Source organism: Suncus etruscus, chromosome 17 (genome assembly GCF_024139225.1).
Source record: "Suncus etruscus isolate mSunEtr1 chromosome 17, mSunEtr1.pri.cur, whole genome shotgun sequence".
NCBI classification, from domain to species: Eukaryota; Metazoa; Chordata; class Mammalia; order Eulipotyphla; family Soricidae; genus Suncus; species Suncus etruscus.
Genome location: NC_064864.1, coordinates 20,922,831 through 20,938,513, shown reverse-complemented (window position 1 = coordinate 20,938,513; position 15,683 = coordinate 20,922,831). Strand labels below are relative to the sequence as shown.

Below are 15,683 nucleotides of genomic sequence, written 5' to 3'. Positions count from 1 at the left end.
TTCAGCGACGTCTCCACTTTGGCAGAGATCAGCCTCTCCGCAGACCTGAACCCAGGTGACTCTGGGTACAATCCTTGCAGCCCCTGCAGCCCGTGGACTGGGGCTAGTGTGTCCAGTAGGTGGACAGGCCCATGGCAGGCAGCACACCATGGGGTTCTTCCTCCCACCAAGTGGGCAGCTAAACCAACAGGCCCAGAAACCCGAGATGGACTGGGCCTGGCTGTCCATCAGTCTATCTGTTTGTTTGTTTGTTCTGGATCTGTGGGAACTTCCAGCCTGCAGGGGGCCCTGATGCCCCATGGGGGAATCAGGGGTGCTATCCCCAGGCCAAGCTGACAGCCCCATCCGGCCTGGCTGCCCCCTCTCACCGGCTCCCCCCATCTGTCCTCCTGGGCACAGGGCCCAGAAGACAGCACCCACCATGAGGGGGTACAGAGAAGCCCCAGCAGCCTAGAGGCTGCAGCGCAGCTGTGCGCGGCTGTGTGTGTGCACCAGGCTGTGGCCTCCAGCTCGCTCTCAGGGGGTCTGGTGTCACAGGGGGTGCACTCCTCTCTCAGTCTTGCTTCTCTTCTCCCCCCCCACCTCAGGGTCTCAGCCCCTCGGGACCGCTATGCTCCTTCCCTCCCTCCAGGCAGTAAGTTTGACGGGACCCTGAGATGTGTCAAGGCCCCTGCTCCTCCCTGCTGGAAGCAGAGGGAATTGGGATTCCTGCAGAGCTTCAGGTGCTGCCTCTGGAGGGGTGAGGAGGGACCCCCCACCCACCCCCCGCTGACCAGTACCCCCCAGCTCTAAACTATCCCTAGCTCCTGGATCCTTGCCAAGCTCCCCATCATTCCCATCCCAACCTCAGCTTCCCCAACCAGGACTCCTGTCTGCTGTGTGCTTCACCTCACATACCTCAGGGGTTAGCCTGGACGTTTGAAAAAAAGGCTGTGGTGGAGGATGTGGGGAAGTTCTCTCAGGAATGTAGAGAGGACAGGCTGGAAGCAATAGGGACCCCAAAAGAGCCTTTACTCTGTGGCATGTAGAGCCCCCACCCATGGGAGAGTAGTTGTGGCTCCTTTCCCCACCAAGATCAGTGTCAGCAAGGGGCCTGGTGCCCAATCCTTTCCTGCCTTCCTCCCCAGTCACAAGCCCCCAAGGAATGTACAGCCCTCCCTTGCCTGGAGATAGCTGATCCACTAGGTCCGAAGACAGTGCTAGCCTGGGAGAGCAAGGGATCCAAAGCATAGACCCTACAGAGCCCCCCCCCCCCACACACACACACATCCCCGGGCACTCTCTCTGCTCCTCTCCTCCAGAGCCTGTGCCTGAGGATTCATGTAGACAGTGCCCCCTCCAGTCACGGAGTCAAGGTGCTCCCTTCTGCCTCTGGAGCTGCCCACCCACAGCATTCAAGACCCCCACCACACACACACACACACACACACACACACACACACACACACACACACACACACACACACACACACAATTTAGGTGTCTTCACATTGAAGCAACTTCACTGGAAGGACAAGGTGGAGTCACCGCACCAGACAGGTGAGCAAAGGGAATGGAAGACCCCTCACAGCTCCCACAAAAAGTCGGTCCCCTTCAACCGCCCCTGTGGAGGCCCCAGAAGAAGGGCTCTTCCCGCTTGATCTGGATCGATAGTAGTGCAGAGTCACTGCAAAAAAGGACCCGCCTTAACTACTCCTAGATGGGGAAGATTCCCGGAGGAGGGAGACTCCGGGACTCGTGTCCAGGAACCACTTCGTGCCTCATCAGTCCAGAAACAAACCCTGCCTCCCTGTCTCCATTTGAGTCCTAGTTCAACCTAGTTCAGCCCCCACCGTAGCTCTGGTCCCCGGGAAGGTGGTCGGGCGGTTCCCAGTGCACCCAGATCTCATGCACCTTCTGCGGATCCTCATTGTCCTGTTTGCGCACGGGCTACTGATGGCCGAGAACCTCGCTGGGGACAGCGGCCAGCACCTCGATGCGAAGAATACTCGGTGCAATACTCGGGGTTGGTTTAGCGGGAGTGCCCGCCAGAGCGAAGCAAGAAAATACCAATTGTCCTCGGGGCGCCAGCCAGCCAGAGCCCGAAAGTGGACTCGGAGCTCTAGGCTCCAAGGCGTGGAAGGTGCGTTTAGGATGGACGGAGGTTTTGAGGCCCGGGTATCCCAATCAAAGAACCCGGGGAGGCCTGTCTCGGGTGGAGTCATCCCCAGGCAGATGTGCTTCGGGGAGGCGGAGCGGAGGTGGCCAGGACTCCAGGGGCCGCCTCCTCCCCAGTGCGTCTGGAGAGACCGCTTCGGGCCCGCGTCGGGGGCATGGCGAGTGCGGGAAGCGGTGCTAGGGCGCACGCAGCAAGGTTTGGCCGCTCGCTGTCCCCCTCCATCTCCGGCGCTCGGCCCCACCCCTACGGACGGCAATGACCTCGGCTTGTGGGGGGGCCTGTGAAATAGTCGCATGCAATCGCCTGCCCACAGCCAGTTCGCTCGGGAAGATGCGGTTCGGGGCTGCGCTCCGCGTGCCAAGCGGCGGGGCAGAGCGCGCAGGCGGCACCGTCCTGCGCCCGCCGCGCTGCGTCGGACCCGGAGCCCGAGCGGCTCCCCGGCCCCAACCGAGCCCAGCCGGGCCTCCTACCTCGTCCTGGAGGCGCGGCCGGCAGGGGGAGCGAGGCGGAAAGGAGCCCGTTCGGTCCAGGTGAGGGAGGAAGCCTTTCCGCGCGCGAGCTGTGGTGCGCGCGAGCTGGCCGGCCGGGACTTCGGGTGCGGGACCTCCCCGGCGCGCTCCTGGGGGGCTGCGGCGAGGCCCTCCGGAGTTTTGCGGGAGTTCGACCCGGTGGGAGGCGGCGATGGCGCGCGGCTGCGGGTCCCCCTTCACTCCAAGACTCCCACGAGGCCGGGGCGGTGAGTTGCATGCAGGTCAGGGCGGGGGTCTTCGATGGATTGCCACGGTAAGTACAGACAGCCGACCTTGGAGGAGCCTGTTGGACCGCCGAGGTGGCTTCCCTAAGATCTGGAGAAGCGCTCAGGGTCTGCCTACCCGGGGAGGTCAGCTTTTCTTTGCCTTGCAAAAAAAAAAAAAAAAAAAGCCCACCATCCTACACCCAATATCCACGCAGGTCCCAGCCCAGGCGTGAAGGGGTTAATTAAGGAGGGGCTGGACACTCTCTGCACCCTCCTCTACCTCCTCCCACACCCCAAGTCTGACCTAAGGACTGAGGTCCTGGACACTGACCGCTGACTGGAGTGTCCAGGAAACCTCGCTGCACTTTCACTTCTCTCGGGACACCCACGCACCCTGGAGACCAGGGTCTGGTTATCCTCTTCAACCCTCAACGGGGCTACACAAAGCTGAAAGGACTCCTTTCAGGTTCACTAGAACCCCATAAGCTGGGGGCAGAGTGAATCCCAGATGAAGAGAGGTCAGCGGTAGTTAGAGCCTCACCCACCTGTCCTCACAGGGTCCTCTACCTCACCTGCAAGATTTCTTCCCGTTTTCCTTAAGGGCAGCCCTCCAGCACTGGCATCTCTCTCTCTGCCTTCTCTCCCCTCACTTTCACCCCCTCTTCACCGGGACACTTCATCAGCTAAAGAGAGCTCCTCTGGGCCCGTGGAGGTGGGAACCATCTCATTTTGGGTAAAAGGACCAGGCCCTCAGTCTGCAGTTATCTGCCTCCCATTCTTGGCCCTGTCCCTGAGTCCCAGTGTCTCTGCTACTCTCCCAGTCCGCAATGACCGCTTAGAACCAAGAGGACATGCTCTTGGGACAGTGGCCCTTTCCAGAGCTTTAGCCACTGGGGCAGGGAGCTCAAAGTCCATTAGGTGATGCACAATGCACCCCACATTGCCATCGAGCCCCCAGTGCTCACCTGCCCCTGCTGTAAAGCACTATTTGGCACTTACCTGGACCCAGGCCCAGGCCCCAGCCTGCTCCACCAGCCTGGACACCCCTTGCCCCAGTTCGTGGGCCCTTTCCTCCTTCCAGCCAGCACTCTTGAAATATGAAGTGTTGGAATTTTGGACACCCTGGGAAAGGCTGCCCCTCTCTGATTCCATCCCAGGCAAGCTCAGGTTAGTATGCTGTCTTTGGGGAAAAGGCCTCAGAAAACCAAATTCTAGTTCTGGTGCTCTACCGAGGATTTCTTCACTGGAAGGCCATGGATACCCTGCACTGGTCAGAAGACGGCCCAGAGGCAGTAGGGAGGGAACGATGTGAGTGTCCAGGTCTTTGGATCCAAGATACCTGGGCCTAGAGGTCTGCAGGCCTTCGGCAGGCCTTGCCTCGCTCCGTAGGACTTGGTATGGCACCGAAGCAGCTGTATCTTCCCAGGCTGGCAGGCAGGCTGGCCGAGTGTGGGTCTCGAGAGGCAGCACTGCCTTCCAGGCCACCAAGGCCTGAACTCCTCCGATGTGTCCTGGGTTCCCTCGGCCACTTGAAGCCCCGCCCCCGGCCCTCCCAGCGCCAGGCCGGTGAGCGGAGAGGTCGGAGGAACGGGCACTGCCCACCCTCCGGATGTATAAGCGTCCTGGTCAGAGGCGGGCTGTGCGCGCCCCGGTGCGCGTGACGCTCTGGGCTCTGGGCTGGACAGCCAGGGCGGTGTCCCTGTGCTTGGGGTCCCTGGCCACCACGGCGAACGAACTAGCCCAAAGGGTAGTTCCATCCAGCTGCACCAAGAAACAGAAGACAACTCGGCCCTGGAGTTGGCCATCTATGCCAACCGGTGCTGGCTACTGAACTGCCCTCTCCTTACCCAGGTGCAGGGGCAGCTGGGGAAGAGGCAGCGGTGGGAGGGCAGGGACAGGGCTGGGCCCAGGCCACTCGGCAGTGCTCTCTTGGTGCCCGACTGCCTGGGGTGGGCCGGGCGCTCTGGTATGGCTGCAGCCTCTCGCCTCTCTTGGGTTATTGGAGCCCATGGCAGCTTCGCTGGACAGAGGGAACCCTGGCCTCAGCCCGAGGAGAGAATGTTCCAGGGCCGCGGGTTACAGAGGTCTCTGAGAGCACAGGCAGGGGATAGGAGCTTGGAAAAGTAGGAGGGTCTGAGAGCACGCAGGGTGCGGGTGCGCACCAACCTTTGGGGACCCGCTGTTGCCCCTTGGGGTCTGGAGTAGGGGGCCCGCTGTGACGCCATCATCCCTCCCGGCCTGGGGCTGGCGGGACTGTGAGTGGCACCGCAGGCCCCCGCCCCCGGTCCCGTGGGCTGGGCTGGCCCCGGTGAAGCTGGGTGCACGCAGTCGGAGGCGGCGCCGGCCAGGCCGCCCGGCGCCTATGGACGCGCGCAGCCCGCTGTCTCCTCGGGCCAGCGCGTTCAGCATCGCCTCTCTGGTTGCAGCCAGAGCGGAAAGCACCACTCGCCTGGGCCCCGGGTCCTCCGACCCGGCGAAGCTTCGCGGGCTGCCGGGATCCCCGGCCGGGATGCACTTCAGCACTGTCACCAGGGACATGGAAGGTGAGTTTCCCACACCACAGCTCCAGGGGCCTGCCTGGCTTCAGGGGCCCCAGGGTTGGCAGAGCTGGGGTGCCGAGGAGAGTATTGGGAGTGTCTTTGGAGGTGCGCTGCAGGCATCTATCTGCTTGGAGGATGGGGCCCCAAAGCTGCCAAGGCTCAGAGGCTGGAGAGACCCCACGGATCTGGAGACCAGCGCCCCATCAGAGCTAGGGGGAGCGGGAAGGACAGGGGAGGAGCGGCGGGGAAGGTGCGCAGAGGCGGCTCAGAGCTCCAGGGATGGAAGGGAAGCAGATAAGAGAATCCGGGAACCCAAGAAAAGGAATGAGAGAAAAAGCAGCGAAGAATAGGACTGGGGGGAAAGAAAATAGGCAATAAAGAAAAAAATAAAATAAAAGGAAGAAAACCTGCAAGGAAGGTAGGAGAAGGAGAGAAAGGAGGAAAGAAGAAAGCAGAAACACTGAAGCCAGAAAGTTTAGATTTTTTTTTTAAAGAAAAGTTAGACTTCGGGGTTTTGTTCTATTTTGTTTTTGTTTTGTTTTGTTTTGTTTTTCTTTAATGCGAGGGGCCAAATACTAGAATCACCGAAGAGGGGGGGGACAACGGAAAAATAGGAAGTGAGAAAGGCAGAGGGGAGGAAGAATGACAGCGAAGGAAAATAAAGTGGCAGGCAGGCAGGCAGGCAGGCAAGGAGAGGGACCTTGGGGGTGGAGTGGGGAAGGAGAGAAAGAGGAGTAAAGAGAGAGAGAGAGAGAGAGAGAGAGAGAGAGAGAGAGAGAGAGAGAGAGAGAGAGAGAGAGAGAGAGAGAGAGAGAGAGAGAGAGAGAGAGAGAGAGAGAGAGAGAGAGAGAGAGAGAGAGAGGTTAGGAGGGAAAATTAAAATGAGGAAGACAAAGGTAAAGAAACAAAAAAGAAATACTAAATGGGAAACCGAGAGCCAGAGAGAGACGGAGGAACGCCAACGCGGGCGGGCGGGCGGGCGGGCAGGCGGGCAGCAGAGCGAGCGAGCGCGCGCGCGAGGGGCGCACTGGGGAGCCGGTCCGGGCGGTCGGGGGGCCCCGGGCCGGCGATCGGGGGGCCGGGCGGGGGAGGGGAGAGTGGGAGGGGAGGGAGGCCATTGTCTGGGCTCGGGGGGGCGGGGGTGCACGGGGCGGGGCGGGGCGGGACGCCTCCTCGGGGCCGGCCCCGCTCGGTGTGGGGCGGCCCGGGGCGCAGCGCGGCGCGCCACGGCCCGCCACTCGGCCCGCGGCGCGGCGCGGGGCAGCGCTCACCTCCGTCGGCCCGCGCGGGTCATGATCTCCGCCGTGTCGAGCCCGTGGCTCACGCAGCTCTCGCATTTCTGCGACGTCGCAGCCTTCACGGCCAGCAGCCTGAGCAGCCTGGGGGCCGCGGGGGGCTTCCCGGGCGCCGCGTCCCCGGGCGCCGCCGACCCGTTCGGGACGCGCGAAGCCCCGCGCTACGACCCGTGCGCCGCAGCCACCGCAGCCGCTCCGGGCGGACCCCCGGGGCCCGCGGGCCCACCGTCGCACGCCTACCCGTTCGTGCCGGCCGCGGGGGCCGCCAGCAGCGCCGCCAACGAGCCCGAGGGCCCCGGGGCTAGTTGCGCGGCCGCCGCCAAGGCGCCGGTGAAGAAGAACGCCAAGGTGGCCAGCGTGAGCGTGCAGCTGGAGATGAAGGCGCTCTGGGACGAGTTCAACCAGCTGGGCACCGAGATGATCGTCACCAAGGCCGGCAGGTCAGGGCGCTCCCCTTCCCTCCAGGACCCTCCCCGAGTGGTCCCCGAAAGGCGAGGCTCGGTAACGGGGAGCCACGCGCGCGCTCGGCCCGGCCCGGCCACCTGCGGGCTCCCCCGGCGTGGCCGCACGGAGCCTTCGCTCTCTGGAGTCCCGGCTCCAGCGACAACAGCCGCCGCTCTGCTCTGCTCTGCTCTGCTCTGCGCGCTCAGCCGGGCGGGCACGGCCTGGCAAGGGTAGGAGAGAGACAGCCGGGCGCTCCAGAAGCCGGGGCTGCTCGACCCGCCGCCCCCCAGGACGCTTCTCCAGCCTGGAAGTCAGCCAGGGCACCCGTTCCGAGCTCACCACCCCTCTTTTGCCGCCTGTCTGCCTCGGACGGACGGGCCTGGCTAACCTCAGTGGCTCCCACCTCCAAGGAATTCATCCCCCCTCCCGGGGCTCCCGCTTCTTCTTCTTACTAGCCGAGCTAGAGATAGATAGGGCTGACTGACAATGGTTTGGAAACTGGTGGGCGAAAAGAAAAAGCTGACAAACACTCAGCTCTGTTTGGTGGAGGCTGCTCCCGACTTTGCTCAGGCCTACTTTCTGGGTGATTGTGGGCGCTGGCCACGCTCCCCCCCTCCTGTCGCCTTCCAACCGGCTTGTATTTGTTTTAAGGACTTAGGGAGAAAGGGAACAAGTTTTGCGATGCAGTCGGTTTGACCAGCAGACAAAGGCAGTGCCGGGTTGTGTCTAATGTACACACAGAGACAGTGTCCGCACCAGCCCAGGGGAGCTTGGGCCTGTTTGCAGAACCTTCCCCGTGCATGCTTTCTTTCTGTTTTCCTGCTGGGCCGTCCTCCCCAGGGAGCCAAGGCCTATGACGCTCCAGCACCTTTTCTATGGGCTCTTTGGTTCCTCCAGCACAGGGGACTGGCTAAGGACTGCCTTGGGCTTCCTGCAGACCTGACCAGCAATGGCTCTAGCAAGCAGCTAAGCTTCTTCCAAGAGCAGGCATTCTGCAGCAGCCTCCCACCAGAGTCAGTGGACACACCGGGGGCACTGGCAGGAGGCCTGTCCGATTGCGATTGCGGGCTCTGTGTCATGTCCCCCCCCCCAGCTTCCCAGAGAGTTCTCAGTGGGAAGACCAGGTGTGAGTGAGCTTTGTACAGCAGCCCCCGGGACGGGACAGGGCTTGTCTAGGACCCCCACTGCCCATCCAGAGTCTAGGACTGTCCTTTCAGGAGCCCTGATGGGTCACCAAAAAGGGTCCAGGGGAGGGGAGATTTAGGGAACCAGGAAAGCATTAGCCAACTCCTCAGGAGGATCAATGTCTTGCGCGGTTGCGGGCGCGGAGGGTGACAACGTGAACCCTGAAAATGGGGATGGAGGTCAGTCTGAGGAGCTAACAGAGTCGGAGCTGTGCACCCTCTGGGCTTGCCCCACAGAAGGGATTGGGGAGCAGCCGCTCCCCTGGAGGAAAAGGCGGCTGGTGCTTCTGGGAATCGCCCAGACCACCCCAGTTTCACTTTGTTCGAGCCGGGGAGCTGCTCCCATCTAGCTGAAGAGGGAGGCCCAGAAACTCTGGCTGGCCAGTCTTGGAAGTCCTGTTGTGCCCACCAGCTGAGGTCAGCTCCCCACCGGAGCTCAGGCATGGCCCTCCCCTCTGAACCGAACAGCTAGGCCTGCGCTCCGCAGGCCGAGGTGACAAGTGATAGGCCGAGCTTTGTTTGAGTGCGGAGACACTGTTAGCCGGTTTTCTTAGCTGGTTTTCTGTGCAAGCCTGTTTTAGTAAAGGGGTCAGGGCCGTCTTGCAGCGCTGCTTGCCTGCGGCTGGGCTGGTCAGGTGAGAGCCCCCTAAACGCGGGCAAGTGGCAATGGGGGAGAGGGAGGGGCAAAGGGAAAGTCCGAAAAAGGGGCTGCCAATGCCCAGGGCTGGTCAAGGGCTGCTGACCTTCCCTACCTAAGGTGACCCCAGGCTCTGCCACCCCCAGACGTATGTTCCCCACGTTCCAAGTGAAGCTCTTCGGCATGGACCCCATGGCCGATTACATGCTCCTCATGGATTTTGTGCCTGTGGATGACAAGCGCTATCGGTGAGTGAGTGTCCAGGCTCAGGGAGCAGGCCTGGGAGGTGCCCCAGATGCATAAATCCAGCTGGGTGGTGGGTGGTCTGAGAACAGCCCCTGGCACTAGTGACCAGGCAGTTTCAGGCACCTGCACCACCTGCTCCTTCCTCATCCGGGCAGCTTCCACATTCCCACCGTGACCCCTTGGGTTCTCAAGAACTTAGGTTACTTGGGTTGGTTAAACTTATCTCAACGTAAGCCCCAGACAGCTCCCATGCTTCCTGTCAAGCTCAAGCTGTTAGCCCCCCACCCTCCACTCACAGCTCCCTTTCCCAACCATGCATGTGGACACCTTTTTCCCTTCCCCCCCATCCCATGGGAATGCTGGGCCCCTGGAGCCAGGCAGGAAAGGTGGGGTGGCCTGGAGAGATTATGCAGGGCGGGCCTCAGTTGCCTGCACAATTAATAGCAATTAATAAAGACAATGTGGACCGCCCTGCACCCCAGGCGGCCTGTGGGGACACTCTGGGTCCTGGATGTAGAGTCCCAAATGCGGGCTCCCGAATGCAAGGTCCTGAATGCAGGCTCGGAAGCAACGAAACATTAAACATCGGCAGCATAGAGACCCGCCAATCCTACCAACCCGCATGCATCGAAACGCACATGCCCTGCTGCCCATCTTCTTCCTTTCCCTTACTCTCAGCAGGCTTCTTATGTCTCTGGATGGGGGAGTTTCCTGTTTCCTCCAGCCCCCTCCCCAGAAAAGCTCCCTGCCCTGTGGTCGCTGAGGGCTTGATGTCACAGCAGGGAAATCTGGCTGAGGCATTTCTGGGGGTTCACTTAGCAAAATCCTCTTGGTTTACCCCAATCTGGCCTGCTGACCTGACTCGCCTGTTTCTGGTATTGCTGCCCTAGATACGCTTTCCACAGCTCCTCCTGGCTGGTGGCTGGTAAGGCTGACCCTGCCACACCCGGCCGGGTACACTATCACCCCGACTCACCCGCCAAGGGGGCCCAGTGGATGAAGCAGATTGTGTCTTTCGACAAGCTCAAGCTGACTAACAATCTGCTGGACGACAATGGCCATGTGAGCACCCTCATGCCTGAGACCCCTCCCCACCACCAGGGCCTGTGATGATCAGGGCCCAGGGCAGAGTCTGCAGTGTGGAAGAGAGTAGAGTAAAGCTGTTAAGTGCATCCCCTGATCTGGTGGACCTGGGGAATGGGAATAAAGCCACCTCCTTTCCTTGTCCTGCTCCCCAACTTTCATCGTTGGTTTCTTAATAGAAAATGATGGGGCCCTGTGTGGGAGAGGAGCTGGTGGCTTCTAGAATCCACTGAAAACTGCATGTTCCCTCCAGTCCCCCTATCCCACCCTTCTCAGGAATATTCGAAGGCCTAAGGAACAGAATCTGAAGACCAGCATTTGACAATGATTTTACAGCATCTCTCCTGTTAAATCCCTGTCAATTGTGCCACTACTGGGGTCTTGTGGCCCGTTTCATTAGGAAGGTGGTAGGGATGGTGGCAGAGATTTTGCCCAAATCCTCTGGGAAGTTCACTGCTCTCCCTATTTCTATCTGAGGGCCTCCCTCTGCCCTGACCTTGCTACCTGTTCTTCCAGATCATTCTCAACTCCATGCACAGATACCAGCCTCGGTTCCACGTCGTCTACGTGGACCCTCGCAAAGACAGCGAGAAATATGCAGAGGAGAACTTCAAAACCTTCGTATTCGAAGAGACGAGATTTACCGCTGTCACCGCCTACCAGAACCACCGGGTAAGGCTCGGTGGGTCCAGTCTTGGAAGGGGGAGCCATTTTCAGTAGTTGGGGAGGGGGGTGGGGGGCAGGAACTTTGGCCCAGAGCAAGCAGCGGTGTCCCTGAGGAACACGTCCCACATGGAGTCCCAGAGCCTGGCAGTCCCCTCCCCAGGCTGCAGGACCGCAGCCTTCTATCAGCTTGACCTCACGGACAGCAACTGTCACTTCGGGCTCAAAGTTTGTTTTCCAAACCATTCCGGAAACTTCCCCACCGGGCAGGAGTGAGGCGAGGTCTGCCGGATTCCTGGAGTGACCCACCAGCTTGTCCCCGGATTGGGGGGGGGGGAAGTATACGGAGATGACCACGTCGGATCCAGGACAGGGGTGCAGGGGTCGCTTGGAGGAAAAGAGGGGCTCTCTGTTGAGAACAGACGCTCCCCAAGAACACCCTGCCGCTGGTCAGGGCAGAAGCAAGACTTCGGGGAGGGAGCGGGCAATGTAGACTGGGTCTATTCCTTGAAGATCGGAGGAGCCTTTCCGGACTGAGTGGGGGGTTCGTTCTGTTCGTTCACTCCCCTCTTTCCCCCCCGCAGATCACGCAGCTCAAGATCGCCAGCAACCCTTTCGCCAAAGGCTTCCGAGACTGCGACCCGGAGGACTGGTAAGTGACCTGATGATCGGGCCTTTCGATTCCTCGAATTTGTGCGCCCCTGACCCTCCTCGCCCGCTTGCTACCCGCAGGCCCCGAAATCACCGGCCCGGGGCGCTGCCCCTCATGAGCGCCTTCGCGCGCTCGCGCAACCCCGTGGCCTCCCCGACGCAGCCCAACGGAGCGGACAAAGGTAAGTTAGGACTCGGGTCGGGTGGCCGGCCGTGGGATCGGGGCTGCGCTCCCGCGCGCAATGCGCTGCGCGGAACAGCGCTCCTCCCCGGCCCCCGGCCCCCGGGCCGCGCCCCGCCTCGCCTCGCCTCGCCTCTCCTGCACCCCTGGGGCGCTCGCAGCTCTGCGCGCCGGTTGCACAACGGCCACGGACGGCGGCGGGCAAGCGCGCACTCGCCCGCCCAGCCCGACGGTCGGCTGCACCCCGCCCGCCTGCCCGCCTGCCCGCCTGCCTGGGGTGGGCCCGAGCCGCCGGCTCGCAGGTTCGCAGCACAAAGACTAGGAGCCCCCCAAGGCCTCCCCAAGGCCTCCCCAAGGCCTCTCCAAGGCCTCTCCAAGGCCTCTCCAAGGCGCGCCTCCTCTGTACAGCGCTCCAAGCGTCCACCCTGTGGCCGTTGCGCCCAGGGGCTGCGCTCCTTCTCCAGGCCCGGCTCTCTCTCTTTCTCTCTCTTCCCCTGTCCCCGCAGATGCTGCCGAAGCCCGGCGGGAATTCGAGCGCGACGCCCCGGGAGGAGGCCCGGCCTTGCTGGGGGACCCGCCGCACCACCCACCGCAGCTGCTGGCCCGCGTGCTGAGCCCCGCGCTGCCCGGAGCGCCCGGCGCCGGCGGCGGTCTGGTCCCGCTACCCGGCGCGGCTGTGGCTGCTGCAGGCCGGCCCAGTCCCCCGCACCCCGAATTGCGCCTGGAGGCACCTGGCGCGTCTGAGCCGCTGCATCACCATCCCTACAAGTACCCGGCCACCGCCTACGACCACTACCTCGGGGCCAAGAGCCGGCCGGCTCCCTATCCGCTGCCCGGCCTGCGTGGCCACGGCTACCACCCGCACGCCCATGCCCATCCGCATCACCATCACCACCCGGCCGTGAGTCCCGCAGCCGCGGCCGCTGCTGCCGCCGCTGCAGCCGCAGCTGCCGCCAACATGTACTCGTCGGCCGGAGCTCCACCGCCGGGCACCTACGACTACTGCCCGAGATAATGCGGGCCGGGCCGGGCCGCGCCTGGCCAGCCCGCCTGCCCACCCGTGCGCCCCAAGGGCCTTCTGAGAACAGAACCCCCACACCCACCCACCCACCCGGCCCCCTGGCTCTCTGCTGGCCCCCCAGCAAAGCAAAGCCATTGAGGGCCACCACCTTCCAGCCCCCAGGGCTGTCACCGGTTCCTGGCCCCACTCCCCTCGTTCCACGAGCCCCCGCGGGTCCCCTTCACCCCGTCCCCCCAAAAAATATCCCCCCCCCCGATTGCCACCGGGGATCCGCGGCCCGGCCCTGCAGTGCCAAAGCGCCGGTCAACGGCGGAAGGAAGTGATATTTATTGTTTTTCCGTGAGACCGTGTTGTCGCCCCTTCCCCTTCCTCGTCCCCTCTCCTCCCTGGCCCGGCCTGCCGGCTGTTGCAGTGTAAAAGACGACACACACACCCCCTCCCCACCCACCCAGAGCCTCCGGTCTGCAGGCGGTGTAGATAAACGTGTAGATAATGTTTGTAGATACTTGTAGATAACCGCGCCGGCGTCCACGATAAACGGTTTCGCCTCTTTTGGAAGCTGCCTGCGTGTCCGTTTTGTGTGTATGTGTGTGTGTGCGTGTGTGTGTGTGTGTGTAGGGGGAGGAGGAGCGAACTGAATGGACTTAGGTGATTCGGGGTTTCTGCCTGCGTGTCCGTTTTAAGTATGTGAGTGTGTGTGTGTGTGTGTGTGTGTGTGTGTGTGTGTGTGTGTAGGGGGAGGAGGAGCGAACTGGATGGACTTAGGTGGATTTGGGGTCTCCAGGCTCTAAATTCCACACACAGATGGGGTCCTGGGGGTGGGGAGAGGCATCCTCTGCTCTGGGCCCCGCACTGGCAGGACCTTCCTCTGGTCCCGCCCTATCCAGGTCATCTCCCTCCCCCACTTTCCTCTGGCCTGGCTGTGGGGATGGACCCCCATAATCTGCAGGCTACCACACTCGGTCCTGCCCAGGTGCTCATCCACGTCCTTTGTCGATCTATTTATTTATTTATTTATTTGTTTGTTTTTGGGGTCACACCCGGCGGCGCTCAGAGGTTACTCCTGGCTTTGCACTCAGAAATCGCTCCTGGCAGGCTTGGGGGACCATATGGGATGCCGGGATTCAGAACCACCATCCATCCTGGATCAACTGCTTGCATATCAAACGCCCCTACCGCTGTGCTATTTCTCCGGCCCCATCATCCCGGTCCTTTATTTAACATCCCTCTGATAGGGCTGGGTCGTGCTTCCTGCGGACCCAGAATACTGCTCAGCCTTGTTGGGAAGCGCAGAAAGACAAAAACAGGCAGCTATGCTCTTCTAGCATTTCCCCTGCCACCCCCCACCCGCCCAGGCCTGCCTTTCCCCCTGTTTATTGACTTTATTCGATGTGAGTGTCCCCCTGGATGACCTGGATGGGGGGCACAATGACAGTGGGTTATGAGTCATCTTGAAACCTGTGTGGGAAGCATTTTTTCCCAGGCCAGGTGGTGAGGGACCTCTCCCCATTAACTCAACACCAGAGATGGGGCCAGAGGAACTCTTTGATCCCTCCCTTCCTGAGCCCAGGCAGGAAGGGCTGACAGACGCCAACGCCAAGGCTGCAGGCTCGGGGAGCAGGACTGCAGGGCTGCCGGGAAGTGGGAAGTGCGAGGAGCAGAGGATCTGTCCCCCTTCCATGCTGGTCCCAGGGTGTTGGGGATTTTCACTGCCAAGTGGTGGTGGCAGCCTGAGTGTCACCTAACCAGAGGCTCACCCAAGCATTTCCCCTTCTGCCCTGAACTGGGTGCTTGTTTCCTTGATGGGTTAACCCTGGTGGCAAGCAGTGACCAAGGACTTAGACAACAGGATGACAGGATGATGGGCACTGTTCCTGAGATGGGTCTAGATGGATGGAGAGGCCCCAGGTGCACAGGGATGAGCCTTGGAGCCTAAGCACCCCAAAGCCAAAAGGGGTACCTTGTGCTAGGGTGTGAAGACAGCAGATTGCATGAACTCTGCATTGAGGACCCATCCTTTGGCCATCCCAGAATACTATGCACCTCTTCCACAGACCCTGACTTCTGTAGGGGAGTCACATATGTGGGGTTCACTCTTGGTCTGGCAGCCTGTCTCAGCTTTGCATCCTGGATACACCTTTAACTCCCTTTGTCCCAGGTGGCCTGCAGGAGTGACAAACTATCTACAATCTCCCTGTAGGCACTGTGTAGGTCCACTTTGGGGGGGGGTGTAATTCTGAGCCTCCCTCCAGTGGAACAGACACTGAGCAAGCACCCAACTCCCACATCATGGGGCAGGTGGGGAGCATGGGGGAGCACCACAGATGGAGAAACCTGTTTGGGTTCTGTCCACATCTTTTTTTTTTTTTTTTTTTTTGTGAGGGGACACCTGGCGGTGTTCAGGAGTTACTCCTGGCTCTGTGCTCAGAAATCGCTCCTGGCAGGCTCAAAGGACCATATGGATCAAACCCGGATCTGTCCCGGGTTGGCTGTGTGCAAGGCAAATGCCCTGCCGCTGTGCTATAGCTCCAGCCCCTCAGCCTACATCTTTTTGTTTTCTTTTTTTTTTTTTGGTTTTTGGGCCACACCTGGCGTTGCTCAGGGGTTACTCCTGGCTCTCTGCTCAGAAATAGCTCCTGGCAGGCACAGGGGACCATATGGGACACCGGGATTCGAACCAACCACCTTTGGTCCTGGATCGGCTGCTTGCAAGGCAAACGCCGCTGTGCTATCTCTCCGGGCCCTCAGCCTACATCTTTTTTTTTTTTTTTTTTTTTTGGGTCACACCTGGCAGCGCTCAGGGGTTACTCCTGGCTGTATGTATGCTCAGAAATTGCTCCTGGC

At 61.2% G+C, this 15,683-nt stretch overlaps 2 protein-coding genes across 3 annotated transcripts in view; both read left to right on the top strand.

Annotated features, from left to right (window-relative positions):
• Window positions 1–15,683, top strand: part of GP1BB (glycoprotein Ib platelet subunit beta) — a 218,518-nt gene that overhangs the window by 28,849 nt on the left and 173,986 nt on the right. The gene's annotated exons all lie outside the window — the stretch shown is intronic.
• TBX1 (T-box transcription factor 1) lies at window positions 5,404–12,833 on the top strand. Of its 2 annotated transcripts, XM_049764630.1 has the most exons (8): window positions 5,404–5,437; window positions 6,788–7,169; window positions 9,141–9,242; window positions 10,131–10,302; window positions 10,840–10,995; window positions 11,571–11,638; window positions 11,719–11,819; window positions 12,325–12,833. In XM_049764630.1, the coding sequence occupies exons 1-8, from the start codon at window positions 5,404–5,406 to the stop codon at window positions 12,831–12,833; spliced, it is 1,524 nt and encodes a 507-aa protein (XP_049620587.1). The 2 variants fall into 2 exon arrangements, with proteins under 2 accessions (XP_049620587.1, XP_049620584.1); XM_049764627.1 differs by lacking the exon at window positions 5,404–5,437 and having other exon boundaries at window positions 6,727–7,169.

Excerpts from the sequence above, each read along its gene's own strand:
- TBX1 (XM_049764627.1), top strand. The coding sequence starts at position 6,727 with ATGATCTCCGCCGTGTCGAGCCCGTGGCTCACGCAGCTCTCGCATTTC. Across the intron at positions 9,243-10,130 it reads GTGGATGACAAGCGCTATCG|ATACGCTTTCCACAGCTCCT; the intron begins GTGAGTGAGTGT and ends TTGCTGCCCTAG. Across the intron at positions 10,996-11,570 it reads CCGCCTACCAGAACCACCGG|ATCACGCAGCTCAAGATCGC; the intron begins GTAAGGCTCGGT and ends TCCCCCCCGCAG.